The sequence below is a fragment of the Scardinius erythrophthalmus genome, assembly GCF_964197995.2.
Source record: "Scardinius erythrophthalmus genome assembly, chromosome: 5".
Lineage (NCBI taxonomy): Eukaryota > Metazoa > Chordata > Actinopteri > Cypriniformes > Leuciscidae > Scardinius > Scardinius erythrophthalmus.
The window spans coordinates 47,584,195-47,606,208 of NC_138225.1; the positions used below are offsets into that span (position 1 = coordinate 47,584,195).

General features: G+C 38.7%; 1 protein-coding gene across 1 annotated transcript in view; it reads left to right on the plus strand.

The window, feature by feature from the left end:
• The window catches only part of tmem132e (transmembrane protein 132E), a 99,304-nt gene that overhangs the window by 49,013 nt on the left and 28,277 nt on the right, over positions 1-22,014 (plus strand). Inside the window, 1 exon segment of the mRNA XM_081364674.1 lies at positions 5,358-5,550. Within this exon segment, the coding sequence (XP_081220800.1) occupies positions 5,358-5,550 (193 nt within the window).

A 22,014-nucleotide genomic window follows, 5' to 3' on the forward strand; every position in this document is an offset into this window, starting at 1 on the left:
ACTTTCAGATTTAGTTTTTTAAGGCATTTAAAAAAAAGTCTCTTATGCTCACCAAGGCTGCATTTTTTAAATTGTAATATTGTGAAATATTTTTGGTCAATTTAATGTGTCCTTGCTGAATAAAAGTATTAATTTCTTTTAAAAAGAAAAATAAATGTGTTTCAGTACGGAACTGACTTCATGCATTCACTTAAAATTGCATTGGGACCTGCTGGTTAAAAGTGAAGTTAGTTCTTAGAAAAGATCTTGCATCATTTGTTTCAAGATGTCCTTTTTTATATTTTGATATCCAATTCAATGACATTCCTACATCTGAAGTGTGGCTTAAGTACACTAAAGCCTGTAAAAAATTATTTAGGCTCAGTTTAATGTGATTTTTCTTATTCCGCACTTGAGAAGAAGTTGAAACACGTAGAAGTTGTTGGTTTTGCATCTCTGACACATTAATTACCTCCCACAGATAACATTTTGATAACCCTGCAGCATTTTTCCACAGACGCACCCAGTCCCAGCAAGGGAATTTATTTTTTGGCCGCCTCTCTCAGCGTGGTTGTCAGCTGCTATCAGCACATCTACCTGTAGAACAGGAGTCTCAGATAAAGGAAATAATCCTTGATGAGTGTGCATGAGATCAGCAGACAGAACTCATTTAGCCTGTCACTATCCATTATGGAGGTTTCTTGCAGAGGCTCTGAAGAAACTATCTGCTGGGCACTGTTGCCGTTTTTCCCAATGTCGCCAATTTAATTCCAGTATGTTGCTGAACTGTTGTGCTCAGCTGTTTTTATGACTACAGATGGTGGTCAACCAGAATGAGACTTTTACCGCCGCCGTTCCCGCGGCGGCAAAATTGGGATGTGTATTTGCTGCCTTTTACCGCTGAGTGGCGCTGTAATCACAGACTTTGAAAAGTGTCAGTTTATTCTCTTTATGACGTAATCTGCCGCGGCAGTAATTTGAGCTGAGGTCACAGATAAATTCAAGATAAATATTGTGGTTAAACGAATTCAAATTCATTAAATTTAAACAAAGTAGACACACGTTAACATTGTGTGCCCAGTTTTTCTATAATTTAGAAAGGCTATGTCAATAGGTTACTTGTCATTTTCTTCGTGTTATTTTAATGTGTTTGTAGATTTATTAACTGAAACATAACAGTGAAATAACTTAAAATAATTTACCGTGAAATTAAAACATTTTCAGGACTTGCAGCTCCTAACCGATGTAGTCGGTTTAAGCATTCTTTGTTATATTCAGAACTAAATAGCCTTACATGTTACAAACTTTTAAAACAGAGAAAATAGTAGACGTTGGCGATTCAGACGGTAGCTCCGTGGTCAAAGCATTATCAATAGCCTCTCGGAGCTTCAAACGATCTGAGATCGAATCTCAGTGTAGCCGACAGTGTTTATGTTTTTCCGTTCTTGATGCTTAAATATGCATCTGTTTATTAAAGTCAATCATCTTGTTTAATTATCAATTGTACATTACAACATAAATTTGCTACATTCCCGCTGCAAAGACGACACATCTGATGAAGGAAGACTGTCAGCCGATTGCACCAGAAAATGAAGATGATTCGTCTTTAATCTGCTAAATAATTTTTTTGTGTGTGTGTGAATCATTCACGAGATTGAGATGACTGACAGTGATACCCGGCCATATCAACGGAAGACATTTTTCAAAACAGATCGAACAAATCAGAAAAATACTTTCAATACAGTATTGCTTTCAATTAAAAAATAAACAATGAAAATGTAAAAGAAAAATAAAATTAATTAAGTTTGAAAACCCATCGCACATTTTAAGATATGAATAAAGTGTCGGGACAGTTTATTTATTTAAACAGGGTTGCATCGATAGAGTTTATTCCCTTTGTGATGCAAAATAAGAAACACAGAATCTTAGGCCTATTCTTGCAACATTTTAAATTTCTATTGTCAAAGAAATTGCAGCTAAATTAAAAAATTAAAACGGTACAAAACGGAAAAAGTTCAAAGCAACATAAATTAAGAACAGGCGTTTTTCTTTGCCTCTCTCGCGCTGGATATTTTTTTAGTAAGTTTGGTCTCCCTCACTGCGCGCGGCGGGTCTTTCTCGAAATTAAGCATTTCAGCGTAAAAAAACACCATACAGCTGATAATACTGTATATGTCGCTGTGTGTCATCCACACAAATCACGAAAGAAAAAACTGTAACAAATAGCTTTTGTTCCTTCAAAGATACAACATGCCTTGCTGAATTCACCTCACAATAAAACGAGGTGGGTCGCCAATAAAAGAGCTCTGTATCTGCTAAATTTAAATTGTTTGTGGAAAACCTATACAATCAATAAAACTACAATATATAATTTAATAAGATATAGGGCCTACTGTACATAGGCTATGGACTTTTGGAGATTTTGAGATTAATCCTTAAAAGAATTTTGCCTTTGCCTCATCAGGCTGGCTCCGACACTCTCCATATGAAAGACGGAACATTAACACCTCTGTCCTGCACCCCCACGATAAAGCAACTATTGCCTTCTCCAAACCCCCCACAGGCTAGCTGAGTTTGCAAAACAAAACAAAGAGTTTGCCACTCGTCGTGCCAAACAAATTATAAACTTCAATATTTAATTCAAAACAATCTCAAAACGCTTTGAGACATTTTGAAAAGCCGTGGATGCATTACTGCCACTGGAACCATGAACGCAACAGAATACTGGTTCTGATTTTATTGTTTGTCGTTTAAACGTCATATATATGAATTATTATAGGCTACAGAAGTAAAGTCATTGTATAATATTTGTTCCTTAGTGTAAAATGGAAATGCATGGCGATTTTATTTTGTAAATAGGCAAAAAAAAAAAATGTTTTAGAAGACAAATCTCTCTGCATCAACAATAGACTATAAAATGCATTAATAGGCTAATATAAAAACACCAGTAGTCCAAGTTAGTTCGGGATTCGAACCCGTGTCATCTAAATGATCGTAACGTACGTTCAACCACTCGGCCACTATTCACTCGTTGCGATACGGCCTAACGTTCCAGTGTGTGTTCGCTCACACGAGCGAGAAACGCTCTTCATTCAAATGAACGCGCCGCCGCATTTGTTGAACACTAATTCAACATGCCAGAATAAAACCTGGCTTTAGAACAATGCATAGCGCCACTCGTCGTGGTGTGCCAAAAATTACAATAATTTAGTTTAATTTATTTCAGTTTTAATGTTTGAGTTAAAAAATCCTCTACAAATTAAATTAACCCAAAGTCGGCTATAAGAGTCCTTTAGGCTACGTAAAAAGCAAAGGGCTTACAGTCTTAACATTTAGGCTACTTTGCTTAAATTCGATACATTTATTTTCAGTAGGGCCTAATACATTTGTAGGGATGTAATTTCAGTATGCTTTACCAACGCTATGTATTCAATTAAAGTTCCAAGAGGTCTGGTCTCTATATTTCCTTCCCAGCTGACACTTATATGCAAGTGCATTAAGGGCATTGAAACCAGGATCTTAACTAAAACGTGTTCCGCGTAATCTCTCAAAAATTATGCCACACTACTACATGTAATTTTTTTTTTTTAAGGACTGCTTTTGAAATCACTATAAATTGTATCGCTCACGAGAGCTCTTCGTTTATCTAATTCCTCAATAGAATAGTAAAAATATTCAGCGTCATTGCTCCTAACATCGTCTCTATTTTTAACTTTTGATTCTATTTTTTCAGCTGTAAAATTGATTCTATCTTTGGTTCTATTCTGTTGTAGCCTAATAGGCCTATTTATATAAATGAAAAATATGCCTATTATTTAACCCACTTACATTTTAAAATACGGCAATTGCTGCTGTTTTGCACAATGTCCCTTTGCGCCACCTGGCGGTCATTTCGGGAACGACTTTGAAATGCGGCTGGTTTATTTTCGCCGCGGTAATTTCGCCGTGGCGGCTGGCGCGGCGGTAATAGGCATTCTGGTTGACCACCATCATTCATTTCACCGATGCACTTCACTTCACAAGATTATTGTTATGTCAATGTGCAGCATTTTTGCTTTTATTGTTTTGTTGATGTGTATTCGATGTGCATTTTTTTCAGATGTTACAATACTTTTCCCTATCTCAGCTTCATTTGCAGAGACAAGTCAAGTCAAGTCACCTTTATTTATATAGTGCTTTTTACAATACAGATTGTTTCAAAGCAGCTTTACAGAGATAACTGGAAAAATAAAGCAACAAAGTTTGTTTCCAGAAGAAAATAGCGTCACAGTCCAGCTTAAGTAAGCTCAGTGATTTTTGTTGTAAAAAAGTTATTAATTTAGTTCATGTATATATATATAGCCGCTCTGGAGAATACCGTGATGTCATCGTCCAGCTCAGTTCAGTTCTCATATAATGGTGTCAATGCAGGCAGATCAATAATATTTTTTAATACTGAATTAATGTCCCCAACTAAGCAAGCCAAAAGCAAATGGCGACAAAGGCCAACAAAAGCGAAAAGTAAGACTACTAAGTTACTTAGAAAAGACAACTAAGTAAGCCATTTATAGGTTGATTCTCTTGAAAAGTATAAAAAGCAGTGCTTTGTTTGTTTGAATGGCCCCATACTCCAATATTGGCTCAGCTTTATGGAGAGAGTTTGGGGCGGGACATTCTGTTTGGTCATAAAATGGCAGACCCCCTGTGTTTGAAAACAGGTTTGTTGGCCACAGAAATGCAGAAGTGAAGGATTTCATCTTTAAAAGAACAATAAATACGGAGCCCCCCACAACAATTTGTTTCCTTGTTTTAAGTATATTGTGTGCATGATACAATAAATTGTTCCCTCGATTTGCTAAATCGTAACCACATTGTACTGTAATTCGTTCCCTTGTTTTGGTTAAATCAAAACAAGGGAACAAATTAATTCAATGTGGCCACAATTTACTAAAAAGAGGGAATGAATTAATAAATTGTGAATAGCTGTGAGAAATGCTGCCTGTCTAGAATGCACAAAGACCAGCGTTGACACAAATGGTGAACAGTCCCAGTGCTGATACTTGAGTGTTTGCAATTCTTTCCTTAAATTTGAAATGGATAAATCCATTTTTATCCCCTGTAATCCAGTCCTAAACAACAGATGGGCCTTTGCAGGCTCTCTGATTGATTCATTTCCTGGATGTTTCAATATATAATACCTAATACATGACAGAACATCTGTTTTTGTTCATGGTCAGCATATTAAACCATTTAAGCTTTAAATACATACCTGACCCTAATTAGACTCTTCTAAATTATCTTAATGGCTACGTTTGGTGTATAGCCAGTATTTTTTTTCCAGCATTATTATTATTTAAGTGTGCTGCTCTCTGTCACATGATCATCTTGTATCTCTTCAGGGACATGGCTGCCAACATTGAAATTATGCAGCTAGACTTTGAGATGGAGAACTTCACCAGCCAATCAGTCACCAGAAGAATCAACTGGAATATTGATTACCGGGGCCAGAATCCAGTCTCGGATGCAGAGAAGGTGGTCACAGAGCTGACGGTTGTGCAGAAGGACATCCAAGCCATCATTCCACTTTCAATGGTAAGACGTTTTTCCTGTCTGCCACCTGGGGTCATAAAGTATGTGAAATGAGATTGCGCTTCAGTCCATTTTAAATGTAACTTAACTTGACAAATCAGTAATACAATAGATCACAACAGTTACCGCTCACTTTTTCAGCAGCCTTGGTTCTGGAATTATTTTCCCCATCCATTTTCTTCATAGGCATTTCAAAAAGCTTTATAATGAAGACTTTAAGCCAGAAACCACAAAATTAGATTGGAGGCACACACAAAAAAAAAAAAGAAGAAGCAAAGTTTATGAAAATCAGGCAAGAAAATATCAGCCTGAAAAAATTCATGACAATTCTGCTTGCTGCAATCACAACTGTTTCATCTGAAAATCTGCAATCTCTCTTGAATTTTAAAAAATGATATGGAAATCACATTGAAGTTTGGGTTCTACAGAAGCATATCCCATAACACAGCAACCTTAGAGCTCAGCGTAGGCAGACTTTGATAGGTTTATACTTTATCATCAGGCATGACATCTGTGGCCACCCAGAATTGGAATGCCTGTCAATCACAAAATATCACGCACCCTGTCATGTTTGTTTATTCATAATTTTGGCTTTCATGATGAAACTTTCAACTATCAATGAGAGTGCCGTACTTTCAGCTCCAAAATAATGAGGTAATCAGATTTAATTTAAGCCCATTTAATACTAAAAATCAGTTATTAATATGAAGTTGTTGTTTTTTTAATCAATATTTGCAGTGCCTTTGAGTGATAAATGCTACTTTTATCAGAAATTAGCACTGCATATAAAGTCTGCAGCACTTCTATTTCAATAGACATAAGGTTCATTATTTAACATTGGTTAACTACCTTAGTTAACATGAACTAAGAATGAACAATACTTCTTCAGCATTTATTAATCTTAGTTAATATTAATTGACATTTACTAATACATTATTAAAATCAAAGGTTGTATTTGTTAACATTAGTTTATGCACTGTGAACTAACATAGACAAACAATGAACAACTGTATTTTTATTAACTAACATTTACAAAGATTAATAAATACTGTAACAAATGTATTGCTCCTTGTTAGTTCATGTTAGTTAATTGTAATGAATGTGCATTTGTAGTGTACTTGAAGAGAGTAAACTTACATGACAAAAGGAAACTTTGTAATCATGTCAAATTAATGTTTTACTTTAAAGTACATTTTAAAAAGTTTTTTATAATATTTTGTCATGCTGTATGTCTTGACTAACATACTGAAGTACTAAATGTAAAGTACCTGTTCATTTTAACTGTTATATATTATATTTAAAGTTAATATATTTTAAATGTACTAAATTGAAACTTCATTACAAATACATAATTAAAAATATTTAAATACATGACATAAGTTTCAATCGAGTTTACACGTTATACATTTTAGTTTACCATAAATCCTTTTCAGTACATTCATATATTTTAACTATGTTCATAAAAGACAATAAACATAATTATGAACTTTCAAATAAAGATGTACTCAAGTCCTTACTAAGTGGTACATCTTTTTCACAAGGATGTTCACATTATCTTATATTTTAAGATATGTCAGAAAAGACCTCATTCACACTTCCACTGTAGGATTTTTAAGGGAAGAGGTCTATGTAAAGCTAGCGAGGATTTCTCATGCTCACTCCAGAAGTACAGTACGAAATTCCATTTTTCACCCATTAAAATATATCTCTGCTTGGTTGAAGCCACTCGACCTCCCTCATATATTTGTGAATGTTTAAACTCTAGCATGATTCAGTACACGGGAACCAGGTGCAGCAGAAAAGACACTTTGCTTCATGTAGAGAAGCTGCTTTGACCTGTCAGTATCCTCCATCTCCCCTGAAACCTATCGGTGTGTTTCAAAAGCCCTGTGCCGGCAGAATATAGCGGTTCAAATAACAAGAAGTGAATACAAAACAAGACAGCCATGAGGGAAATACTAAAAACTGCAGCAGTGCAGTAGCCAAGGCTTCAATTTTTCACTACCTCCCCTCATGCTCACACACAAAGAATCCAAGAACAGATATAAGCTCTTTTCCAAAACCTAGTTAGCTGCTTCCCTTCCGTAGGCAGCGTTTTAAGACATCATAGATGGGCTCCTCACATGATGGCTGTTCCAACAGGTGGGCAATTTAATGATGTTTTATTAACAAAGTTTGAAAGGAGCACGTTCAGATAATTAACACGAGTGGAGAGCACTCAGCAATCAGAGATAAGAGGTGGACACCCCTATGTTAAATTCCCATAGAGGCAGGCAGATTTTTATTTTTAAAGGCCAGTTACTTCATGGATCCAGGATACTATGCATCCTGAAAAAGTTCCCTTGGCCTTTGGAATTAAAATAGCCCCACATCATCACATAACCTTCACCATACCTAGAGATTGGCATGGAATACTTTCCATAAGATCATCTCTCAATGCAAATCAAACTAGCTATTAGGCTAACTGTAATAAAACCATGCCAATCTCTAGGTATGGTGAAGGCTATGTGATGATGTGGGGCTATTTTAATTCCAAAGGCCAAGGGAACTTTATCAGGATGCATAGTATCCTGGATCCATGAAGTAACTGGCCTTTAAAAATAAAAATCTGCCTGCCTCTATGGGAATTTAACATAGGGGTGTCCAAACTTATGTTCCCTGTATTTTAAGGAAGAACATTTATTTATTTACGATACATTATTCATTCACAAAGAAAATTTGATTTTTCCTCATTTTTTAAATTAAGGCATTAAGTTCAATTTCCAAAAGATGATTTTTTATTCCTCTTTTTAGTCAACTTTAGCATGGTGTCTAAACTTATACATAGCACTGTATATATATATATATATATATATATATATATATATATATATATATATATATATATATATATATATATATATATATATATTCAGCAGTCTCACCTCAGTTTAGCAGCATCCCTCCACCACCCCTTCTCCACACTTCTAGTCCTAACCATTTACATACGGGGGGAGTACTCTGAGTTCAGGCCAAAATCCGAGCTCGGAGCTTTCCCCCGGAAAGCACGCCAAATACGCATTAAACTTTACTTCCTCTAATTGTAAGTAAGTGTGAACTTGTGAAATTATACTGCTTCCTAAAATACCGTATTTTGGCCAGATTCTAATGCAGCACCGCATTTATTCTTTACAGTGAAAAATATTTGAATCATATTTATAATTCATTGAATACTGAAAAGAATTTAAAAAATGCTTATAAAAACATCACAAAGTATTCTCGGTAAATTACTGTAAAATTACCAGATGCTGTTCACAACATTCTATCTTTTTAGTAAGAGACCATTCACACATCAGTACCAAAATACTGGTAAACTCTGTGATTTCAGTCATCGGAAATTACCTGGTTATGTTCTCATGTCGGTCAAATAATTTTGTTGATAAAGTTTTTTATTTAATATTTTGTATTTTTACGGGATTTTATGGTACTAAATTATATTTATGCAGTAATTATAGTCCATTTATCACTTTTTGAGCATGTACCTGAAAATGAAATTTCCTTTTTAAAGATGACACTTGGCAGATTATTGCTGAAGTGAAAAGTTTAAAAAAGTGAACTTGAAAAAAACTTCATTCCAGTTAAAATAACAAAACGTTAAAAAAAATGAACTGTGCGAGATGAACAATGAAATAACATTTAATAAACGCCAGGAACTAATACACAGAAAGACCAGCATGAAACCTCAACACAAGACAAAGAACAGAAGACAACTGAGGGTTCAAACACAGTGGCAATGAGGGACAGGTTAGACTCTAATCAATTAAACAAAGAATAACTATGACAACAAAGAAAACAGGAAAAGGGAAACTAGGCAAAACAGAACAGAGTTTACCCATTCAGCTGATGACGTTTAATTTCCTCTTCAGCTTTTGTAGTCCCAGTTAGCCACCTGTTAGCAACCGCCTTTTACAAGACAAGTAAAAGCTTTTAAAAAAAAGTCATAAGAGGGTATTACTGATGTATTTCATATCGTAGAATTAAAGGTGAATAAATCTTGAGCTTGTGTTCACCACAGACCTTATTTCAAAAATGTGTGTACCTCTTGATTGAAATAAATGCTGTGATGTTATTTCCATCAAGAGGTGCATCAACTTTTGGTCAATATCTTGTATTGACAATGCAAGAGTCCAGCGCCCTGTAAAGTCTCCCCCAGCACATCCCAAAGACTTTCAATGAATTTAAGGTCTGGACTCAGAGGTGTCAATTCATGTGTGAAAATGATTCTTCACGCTCCCTCCAAACCAATCTTTCACAATTTGAGCCTGATGAATCTTCAGATTTTCATCCTTGAAAATGACTGTTTAAGAACTGAAAAGCTACACACTCCATCAATTAGGGTTAGAAGACCTTTGCCAAACATATAACATGCTAGAAACATCATAATCACTCCAATAATGACCCAATCATTGACTCTCAAGCATTTGCCTGTTTACTTCTATTGGTCAGGCAGTGTATGTAATCCTAAACCTCTCTATTAAAAGCTGTGTAATTTATCGTAAACAGCTCAGACATAGCTTCATGATTGGCCTAAAGCAGACTTTTTAAGTAAGTGTGTTCTGACCTCATACATGCTCATACCGGTAATCCTGTTCTTTGATCATAAACGGCATCATACCGGTAATTTACTGGTAATGCTCTCATACCGGGAAATTGCCAGAACTGATTTACTGGCATTTTTGAAAAGGTCTTGTTCACACATGATTTCTTAACAGTAATTTACCGGTAAGTCAGGCCTTTTTGCATACGTTTTTAGGCTATGTAGACTATTTCAAATTAGTCATTGCGAAGGTCTATACCAGTTAGGACACTGCCAAGAGAAGGCAGTTGTCTATGTAGGCAGTAGACAGCGAGGAAGCTCACTAGATTTTGTAGCTTAACACGCACTGATGTGTGTGTTCAGTAGCTGGAAGATAATGGGATATATACAATATGCCATGTGTTTATGTGGGCTTTATGCATAAAAAGACCTTCTTTTTAAATTTTCTAAATACTCAAGAGGTCTGTTCACCCTCACTGGGGGATTTGGAAGTAGGAATCAATCAGAGAGGCTCATATGAGAGGTGTTTATAGACACAACAATGGCAGAACCTATATGTTGCATGCCAAGCACACGAAATGAATCCTGCACTGATTTAGGCGAGCAAATCCCACTTCATACACCCACAGAGCCACATTCAAATTCAGAGCATCTAATGAGTATCCTACATACAGAGTAGATACAACACCATGCATATACACACACAATAGGCAGCACACGTGCATTTCTTTTGAATTTCCGAATTATCACATATATAAATCCCTGGATACAAAGCAGAGTATGACAGAGAGGGTGTATATATACACTGCTATCCAAAGTCTGAGACCACACTGAAAATCAGATATATAAAATAAAAATATAATAAATAAGATATTTATATTATATTATTGTCAGCAAGGGTTGCAATCAAAATGGAAAATAAAGGCAGGATCTAATCACATACAGTAGTTTAATCATTATAAACTCAAAATTAGACTTCTTCAGGTTATCTGGAAACAAAAACAGAGGAAACAGAACAACACCTATTAACGACTAAACGAGATAATTAACAAGACACAGGTAAGACACATGAGGGCAAATCAAAAACCATGGCAACAGATGAGCATGAACAAAGAGAATTGAACTGAGAACAGTGCAAAACTAACTGAAAGTCCAAATGAAGCAAAGCATCGATCAATTGTCGATAATTTAATCGATCAAACTTATCGATGATCGATTAAGCAAGGTCATCGTTATATTGCGTGGGTGCAAAACACGTGCAGCAGACACACAAGGAAAAATGAAGCGAGCTCACTGTAGTTACGTATTCTAAGTGTATTAATGTCTTCAAGCCATGCAATGGATTAGGTAGGCTAGCCATTTATTTTGAAATATAATTAACCCTCCAAACAAGTGATTTCACTGAACTACTTGAGCCACATTAAAAGTGCATTGAATAAGCAAGTAATAAGATCCTGGTTGATGAGTGATGATCTTCCAGTGATGTTTCAGCTGTGCGCTCTTATTCTATGGCGCGTGGTAAATCAAGACCTGTCAATCTAAATGATCGAACCAATCCAAGCGTGTTACTGCTGTAAAACAGCGTCTAATTGGTCTCTACACCTCACCACACACTGCATCATGATTACGACGCAATTGGATCCCGGAAGTCCTATAGCTTTAGCCAAGCAGCATCTCATGTCACTCTGTGATCTACACATTGTCTTATGTTGTATTTTGGGTGTCACGATTCTGTTCTGTCTGAGTGTTTTTTGTCACTAGTCACATGTCTTCCTTTGTTCTGTTTTCCCGCCACTCCTTGGTTTCCATGGTTACCCTCATTAGTTCATTTGTATCACCTGGTTCCTCGTTAGTCTTGTCAGCTGTGTCTTGTTTCCCTGATCTGTTCTCCCCTGTATTTAAGCCCTGAGTGTTTCAGTCTTCACTTGTCGGTCAATGTTTTATGTTAGGCGATCTTTGCCTGAGCACATGCTCCCTGTTCCTTGTTTTTGTGAGATTGTGAATTAAAACCTTGGATTACTTCATCTGCGAGTTTGCCTCCTACTTCATCCACCCAGAAGCCTGACAGATTGACCGACCTTAAAAAAAATATGGAGACATGGAGGCAGGCCTTTGTGGGAACCCGCCAAGCTGTGTTCAGGGGGACCCGTGGAGGTCACAGGGGAGGATGTGGGCGATATGGGGCCGGACACTTTATCCAGAGCCAACATCTACGTGTCCAACCAGATCTTCACACCCAGTCCTATCCTCATCTCATCAGTTCAATCGAACCAATCTCCAGGGATGATGACTTCTCTGATCTCCCTCCTCTCATCAGCCCAACCAAGCCTGCACTTCACGCCAGTCCAGCCGAGCCTGCACTTCACGCCAGTCCAGCCGAGCCTGCACTTCACGCCAGACCTGCCGAAGCCAAGGCAGTATGCGTCATGCCCGCCGCCCCTGAGACTGTGAGCGTTATGCCCGCTGCGCCTGTGACAGACAGCGTCATGCCCGCAGAGCTTTTGTTTTCTTTTATTCCGTCGACCCTGAAGCTCCCTTCGCCGCTGGTTCCGTCCAGCTCAAAGCCTTCACCGCTGGTCCCGTCCAGCTCAGAGCCCTCTTCGCCGCTGGTCCCGCCCAGCTCAGAGCCTTCATCTCCGCTGGTCCCGTCCAGCATAGTGCATTCTTCTCCGCTGGTCCCGTCCAGCATAGTGCATTCTTCTCCGCTGGTCCCGTCCAGCATAGTGCATTCTTCTCCGCTGGTCCCGTCCAGCACAGTGCCTTCATCTCCGCTGGTCCCGTCCAGCACAGTGTCTTCATCTCCGCTGGTCCCGTCCAGCACAAAGCCTTCTCCGCTGGTCCCGTCCAGCACAGTGCCTTCATCTCCGCTGGTCCCGTCCAGCACCGTGTCTTCATCTCCGCTGGTCTCGTCCAGCACAAGGCCCTCACCGCTGGATCTGCCCAGCACAAGGCCCTCACCGCTGGATCTGCCCAGCACAAAGCCCTCGTCGCTGGATCTGCCCAGCACCGAGCCCTCGTCACTGGATCTGCCCAGCACCGAGCCCTCGTCGCTGGATCTGCCCAGCACCGAGCCCTCGTCGCTGGATCTGCCCAGCACCGAGCCCTCGTCGCTGGATCTGCCCAGCACCGAGCCCTCGTCGCTGGATCTGCCCAGCACCAAGCCCTCGTCGCTGGATCTGCCCAGCACCGAGCCCTCGTCGCTGGATCTGCCCAGCACCGAGCCCTCGTCGCTGGATCTGCCCAGCACCGAGCCCTCGTCGCTGCCCTGCACCGAGCCCTCTCTGGTACCCGGGACTTTTCCCAAGTATTTTTTTGGGGGGGGCCATAGGGCTCCGTCCTGGCCACTCGAGGGGCCATGGCCACCTGAGGGGTCCTCACCACCATGGCCACCTGAAGGGTCCTCACCACCATGGCCACCTGAAGGGTCTTCACCACCATGGCCACCTGAAGGGTCTTCACCGCCGTGGCCACCCGAAGGGTCTTCTCCGCCATGGCCACCCGAAGGGTCTTCTCCGCCATGGCCACCCGAAGGGTCTTCTCCACCATGGCCACCCGAAGGGTCTTCTCCGCCGTGGCCACCCGAAGGGTCTTCTCCGCCGTGGCCGCCCGAAGGGTCTTCTCCGCCGTGGCCACCCGAAGGGTCTTCTCCGCCGTGGCCACCCGAAGGGTCTTCTCCGCCGTGGCCACCCGAAGGGTCTTCTCCGCCGTGGCCACCCGAAGGGTCTTCTCCGCCGTGGCCACCCGAAGGGTCTTCTCCGCCGTGGCCACCCGAAGGGTCTTCTCCGCCGTGGCCGCCCGAAGGGTCCTCACCGCCGTGGCCGCCCGAAGGGTCTGCTCCACCGTGGCCACACCTACAGTCTGCTCCGCCCTGGAGGCTTCCTGCCTTGTCTCCCTTGCCTTGTCTTCCCCGTCAGCCTCCAGGGCGCCCACCCTCCCACCCCTTTGGTCTTTCTACGGCGCGAGGACGCGCCTACCGGGAGGGGGGAGTTATGTCACGATTCTGTTCTGTCTGAGTGTTTTTTGTCACTAGTCACATGTCTTCCTTTGTTCTGTTTTCCCGCCACTCCTTGGTTTCCATGGTTACCCTCATTAGTTCATTTGTATCACCTGGTTCCTCGTTAGTCTTGTCAGCTGTGTCTTGTTTCCCTGATCTGTTCTCCCCTGTATTTAAGCCCTGAGTGTTTCAGTCTTCACTTGTCGGTCAATGTTTTATGTTAGGCGATCTTTGCCTGAGCACATGCTCCCTGTTCCTTGTTTTTGTGAGATTGTGAATTAAAACCTTGGATTACTTCATCTGCGAGTTTGCCTCCTACTTCATCCACCCAGAAGCCTGACATTGGGCTTGTTCAAGACCACCTGCTCTAAATAAAGATATGTGATCTACTATGCTGCCGTCCAAAGGCAAAGCGCAGTAACTACACATTTGGTCAAAATTGAGGCTTGAAATGAGTTTTGTGAAATCTGTTCTGTCTTGTGACAAAGTCTCCTGTTTAAATTTTGTCCCGTTTCAGAGAAATGAGTGTCAAAATTGCAGTAACTACAAAATCCAAACTAATACCAAGGCAAAACGCAGTAAGTGATGTTACTGCGTTCCAGCTTTATTTGAAACAGCAAGTCAACCAGCTAACCTACCATGGCACAATCCCACGGCAAAATGATGGTTGAACTCTCGTTAAAACGCAAATATCAAATATCCAAAGACGGGTAAGGAAGGTGAACCAGCTGAACTGAACAAACCTCACACACACACAAGTGCGCACTCTCACATGCACACACACAAACACACACACACACACACACACACACACACACAAACAAGTTGTGCACACACAACCGCTCACACAAGCAATCACAACCACTCACTCAAACGCACACAACCACTCACACAAGCGTACACAACCACTCACACAAGCACACGCAACCACACACACAACCACTCACACAAGCGCACACAACCACTCACACAAGCACACACACGTATACCTACTTTAATTGTTGTTCTGTTGTTTTTGTTAAAATGAATGGTTTAAACTAATGTTCTTTGAACAAATGAACACATTTAGTTTGTAGATACTGCACTTTGCATTTGCAATAGTGTTTTAGTTGTTTCAGGTCATCCAAAGGCAAAGTGCAGTATCTGCATTTTGGGGGTCAAAGGTCACATCGGTGGTTATGGTTTTTATCTATAAAAAAATTCTTCCGAAGAAGGCATTGCATGAATGCATTACCACTAATCTACCCACAACATGTTTGACTGGCTGGTGTAAAAACTTAAAGGCATTTTTCTCAGTTTCAGTGTCTGCGTAGTTACTGCACTTTGCCTTTGTAGGGCAATATGGTTTACTAATGTTTCGCCAAGCTACAAACCAAATGTGGCGCAAAAGCATCATGTACATACTGTTTACATGTTCGTCTGCTGCGTTTTTATATAAATACTTGATATATTTTGATCTCTAACCGAAACAATTATACTTGTTGTATTCTGCTAGTTTCTGCTAAATCTTTTCAACGAAAGATGAGACAAGTCTATCTGGTTTGTACTATGATTTTAAACTAGTGCTGTCAAAGTTAGCGCGTTAATAACGCGTTAACGCAAAATCATATTAACGGCACTAATTTTTTTAACGCGCGATTAACGCAGCGCGTATTTTCTGTTTGACCCGTGGCCCAACCGCTAGTTAGAGAAATGGAGATACACAGTGTTGCCAACTTTGCGACATTGCAGACCCCTTCAGCGTTTTTTTCCCTTCAAAAAAGCGCCCAAACCTTATTTAGTTTCTGAGAATCTACCGGTACTGCTCTCCCAGCAAGCGCGCGCGCCTGCCTCTCTCTCTCGCTCTCTGCGTCTCACGCTGGAAAGAGGAGCAGCGCTTTAATTCAGTTAAACACAGATATTATGTTGCTTCTCTAATTTTACATGCAAGTATAGCCGAAATCACATATTTTATGTGTATTTGATTTCATCAGACGACGGCTCGATTATCAGGATTTTTGTGCAGATTAACATCTTGGAAGGAGAGCTGGTTATGTCTTAATGGGTCGCGTTTCAGTCACCATTTCATATTCATTCCGTTGTTTGACAACAGAAACAGTAAAATATACCAATGAAAACAGTTTTATTGAGAATTTAGCTTCATCAAAATGGGCACAGAGAGAGACAAACTAATGTAATAATAAATAATAAATGTAGGCTACATTTAGAATTTTCAGAAGAGCTGCCCTGTCATGCAAAAATCTAAACATGTTTGTGTTAGTAAATTGCTCAGTGCAAAGAAAGAGAAGTAATGGGAACCTGGTATTTCTTTGTTCTTTCTACATGTGTCTAATAGACATGAACAAGTTCTTTGAAAAACATCCATGACCTTTGAAACATGTCTCGTCTTCATGCTCTAGGTTGACTATGGTTTCAATAATAAACATACATTTGCATAAAGCATCCATATTTATCCATGCCCATGTTGATTAGAGTATTACAAACTTGAAAAGTATTAATTTAAGGTTCATTTAGAACAAATAAAAAATGTGCGATTAAATGCGAGTTAACTCATGACAATCATGTGATTAATCGCGATTAAATTTTTTAATCGATTGACAGCCCTATTTTAAACATCACATTTTCATGTAAAGCATTTAAGTTTTCCATGCTATGAAAATAGAACACTTCTAATATGTCAGCAAATTGAAAAGCACTTAATAAGCAATGGTCATATTCCCTATATACACTGTAAAGCCCAGCTTTAAAAAAAAAAAGTTTACGATAAATTGATTGTTAATTTAAACAACAATCAATTATGGGAATTTATGTAAATTGACATCCATAGTGACTATTATATTATATTATATTATATTATATTATATTATATTATATTATATTATATTATATTATATTATATTATATTATATTATACGAACTGATACACTGAATGCTTTCTTTTTAGATTTGTCATCAAGGTAAAAATGGCAATTATGTTTGTGGTAGCATTATCGCACAGTGACGAATTTTGTTCGGAATACATGTAATGCATATGCAAGCAAATAAATTAATCGGATTGTAAAGTTAGGGATTCACAAACTTTCAGAATCTGAAATTGGAATTTAATTCATATAGATTGAAGAAAATGAGTAAATGTAAACATACAGATTTCTGCAAATGAAGAACACATTCTAGACAATTCTGTTCTTCATAGAGTCATTTTCAGAGATGGCCTCAGACATTTGGCTCCTTCAAATGAAAAGCAATGACTTATGTGTAAGCTCAGCCATTTTTCCCAACAAGCTCAGCCTGGCCACAATTAGCCCTCTTACCTCACAAAGCCAGTCTCTCAACCTCCATTACCATGAACAGCTCTTTCAAGCCTGGCCAGTGAGAGACTCGCACAGGATCAGCACTGCGTGTTCCCTTGAAATAGCTGGGTTTTGGCATGTGAAGGCAGTCCTCGATAAGCACGCGGGGGACAGATGATGTTTTGGCTACATGGGCTTCACTGCTGCTCATGCTTCAATAGTACATCATAAATAAAATATGACACGGCCTTCCAATTGGGACTTGTATCATGCAAACACTTAAAAAAAAAAAAAAAAAAAAAAAAAAAAACAGGGAATAGTCCTGGTATATGAAAGAGGATAGAATCTGGACGTGAGGTCATCATGACCTTATATTTTTTCCCTCATGTTCTAAATCTGAGGAATATATTAAGACTTTAACACTAACTTGACCCTTTTTAAAAAAATAAAAATTACTTTCTTACTTTCTTAATCCAGTAAAGTCTGACAAATTGTATATATATATATGTGTGTGTGTGTGTGTGTGTGTGTGTGTGTGTGTGTGTGTGTGTGTGTGTGTGTGTGTGTGTGTGTGTGTGTGTGTGTGTGTGTGTGTGTGTGTGTGTGTGTGTGTGTGTGTGTGTGTGTGTGTGTGTGTGTGTGTGTGTGTGTGTGTGTGTGTGTGTGTGTGTGTGTGTGTGTGTGTGTGTGTGTGTGTATATATTTATATATGGGGAGTGCGGTCCATATAAGCTGCGAATGCTCTGCATACCCAAGCCATTTTTGGACTCACTAATTAGTATTAATAACAAATTCCTTGGTTTGAAGTGTACCATAAAGCTTACATGATAAACTTTTGGTGCTGTCATTTATTTATTTATTTGCACATTTTTGCTGTAATTGGTTTGCTGGCATATGAGGGATTTCCTGCGCAGGGAAAGCTGTCCGCTGACCCCAAGCGGAAAAATCTGCTGTTTCTGCCAGATCTCAGTCAAGAAAATCACATTCTATTTGATACAAAACTTAATAAATTAAATCAAACGGAAAAAGTCATAACTGAAAAATTTCGATTATTTATTTATTTATTTTTATTTATTTTTTTGACATGACATACCACCCAGCATACCCGGTTAACGAAGTCACACACACACACACACACACACACACACACACACACACACACACTTATATACTGTATATATTTGACACATCTAGCTTTTATGGTAATTTATTGATCACAACAACAGCAAAAATGATCACCTTTACAATATTTGAAAAAAATTTTACTTACTGAATCATCAAAGTAACCTTTTAGTTTAGCTTTGTTATAGTGACAGTCATGAAAATAAATTAAAAGTTTGATGCATGTGGCTTTTCAGGGTTAAACTCACTTTCTGGTATGGAACTGCCCCTTTCTACAATGTTAAATTTCTGATGGAAAGAATCTAGTCTTGCCTTACTTTGAAGGTTGAAAATCCTGTTTCCGTCAGAAATATCTGTCAGAATATCTTGTTTTATGACATGGAAGTCAGATTGGTTATGAAATCCATTTCATGTTGACTGTAAAATGCTCATATTTTATTGCAAGCAACATACATCCACAGCAACATACATCCTTGTTAAAATCCATAAAGCATGTGCTGCTCTACACCAAGCTGGTTATTCGTAGCACAGTGCACAAAACTGTAAATAGCGTAGAAGAATCTCATCATAAGGGCAGTCTGTCACCTTGGCAGTGTTTTATATCAAATAGCCTGTATCTTTGGTATCCTTTTGTGTGGATAAGAGGCTCAGGTTTACCTTGTTCTGACTGTGTGTGAAGTGTTTAATGGCTTGCAAAAGCTCCCTTGCTGTTATTTACGGCTAAAGCTGTCTGTATCCATCTGAGCTGGCTGTTTCACCCGTCATGTGAGGCCGCTCGGCTCTCGCTGTCTGTCACTGTAAATACTGCCCGCCACGAGAATGATACTCTTATTTGCATTCCCCAGCACGCTCACACATCGCTGTCACTTTAAAATGATTCAGAGTGAAGTTATGGGCTGGGGCAGCTTTGACCTGTCTTTGTGTTAGAGCAGAGCGCTATATTACTATCATTAAAAAATTGTTATTGTTTTTAGTTTTTTTGTACATGTATTATTGTATTCTTACCACGGCATTACCATGAGAATCATGTAATATTAATCACTATACTGTATATAAATAGTGGTATACAGTCAAACCAAAAATTATTCAGATACCATATATAATTTTTATAGTGGGTGCGGGACACTATAGTTCATTTATGTAAGTTAGGATAGCAAGGTGTCTGAATAAATTTTGGTTTGACTATATATCATAGTAAAAATTAAAGGAATACTATGGTATGGTCTATATAGAACCTTAAAGGATTCAGTCAGGCACTTGATATATAGAACATAGGAGATCATCATGGGATAATTTTATGGATTTTGTTTTTTTCCTTTTGGCATGATGGATTCTTTAAAATTGAGTCACAAACCCCAGGGTTCTATGTGTAACGATGCATGCAGGGAAGCTGAAGACAGAAGACTCTGGTTCTCACAAAACACTAATAAGTTGAATTCTTACTAAAAAAGCGTGTGAAGGCAAGGGTGAGGCTTAAATAACAAACTGAATCGAGCTAATAAATGACACACAGCTGAAACCAATGAACTAATAATGATGGTAACCATGGAAACTGAACAAAGGAACATGTGATACTATCCCAATTCGCATATACTATCCGTCCCAAATAGTATGCGAAACTAGAATTAGTACGTCCCAAATCGTAGTATGTTGAAATGAGTATTCCAAAGATACCCGGATGGTCTACTATTTCCGGTTAGAATTCGAAGTGCAGATCAATGCAAACTCTAACGGTTAATATTGCCCACAACCCATTGCGTGCGGGAGGGAGGAGCTTTGTGGTGATAGTGGTGATGATGTAAACATGGCAGTCAGATGCAGCAGCGGAGATGCGCCCTCAGTTTTTAAGTGTAAGAATTCAAATATTTAACCCTAATTAAAGTTATATTTAACCACACTGACTTGTTTGTTGTAATACTGTGGCTGTACAAATGTTAACTTTATCAGTCCAACCAAAAGACACATGGTTACTACACTTTTACTATAGTAAAAGCATAGTTCTTTTTCAGCAGGGTATTTTTGAGTATTATACATAATGATAAAATTAAGTATAAAATACGTTAAACAATAGTTAAATATTTTAACTCAAATAGCTTTCGTTACACACATTGCACATGAACGTCAGAACCAGCCGCCTCACAAACGACCTGCGTTTGGTTGATCTACGACGACGCCCTGCTTCAATCCTCAATTTGGTAGAAAACATTGTAAATGTATTGTGGAAAAAACGATGAGGAAAAAAAAAGATGGGAATAGTAAATAAAATTATATTGGACATATAAGAATGAATGAAATGTAAAGTGTTTTGTTAACAGTCGCGGTGTGCGTAACTAGGCAACCACGTTCAAGTTCACGTTGCATGACGTCATCGAAGTATGTCCCAGAACGTGCATACTCTTTTGCTACACACTCAAAAGTATGTACTTTTTCCTCACAAAAAAAGTACATACTTTTAGGTTGTAGTATAAGTAGGCGAATTGGGACTCAGCATCAGACATGAACAAGACAGGGAAACAGATCAAAAACAAACATAACTCTGACACTATGTAGAACCACCCATTTATTTATTTATTTTCTCTAAGAGTAATATTTTTTTTAGCATAATATATTATGGTAATACCACGGCATTCATTGAATCAAAGTGCAAAGTCCATGGTATTATCAACTGATAAGTCAGCGTGGTACCACCAGCTTTTTGCAAGGAATGAGAGACTCAATAAATTCTGAGTTAAAGCTTAATGTTGTTATTCTTGTAGTCTTTTCTGTGCTTAGTTATTATTTGCCGGAAATAAAGCTGGATTTGAATCAGCTTCCTTTGCTGAGAGTCCCTGTGTGTCCATGACCATCTGTTCAGCTTTTTGCTTGGAGTGGAGGAAATGACAGCGGTAGGCAACACCAGCAAAAAAGGCTTTTCCTGAACATGAATTGTATGAATTAAATAAATTCAATGGGTGGATGTTGTTGACCTTTAAAGTTTACCTTGCATAAAAATGAGATGTCAGGAAAAGAATTGAGCTGGTAGGCATTGCAGGGGCCTATAATGAATTTTATTTCTTAGTGCAAGTACCCAGGACTTCCATTTAAACAAGGCAGGCAGGCCAGTAATGCACTTTGAATGAAAATTATGATTATGCAGTTTCAGCTAAAACTATCAGAGTAATTCTCAGCTAATAACTCATTTGCTCAGTGGGGAGATATTAAAGAGAACCTAATTCAGACGTTATTTGCAAGTCGAACATTTACGACCCATTTCACATGGTGACTTTTCTCATGCTAAAAATGTGAATAAAGATTTATTTATTTATTTTTTATGAAATGAGTCAGCCTACAGCATGACTTGTGATGCAATAATGTGACAAGTGATAAATCCTATGGTGCCATTCCACTGTGATTGTTATTATGGTTATACTTTATTTCGATAGTCCACTTTAGACATTCTACTAACTATAAATAACTTTGCAACTACATGTCAACTAACTCTCATT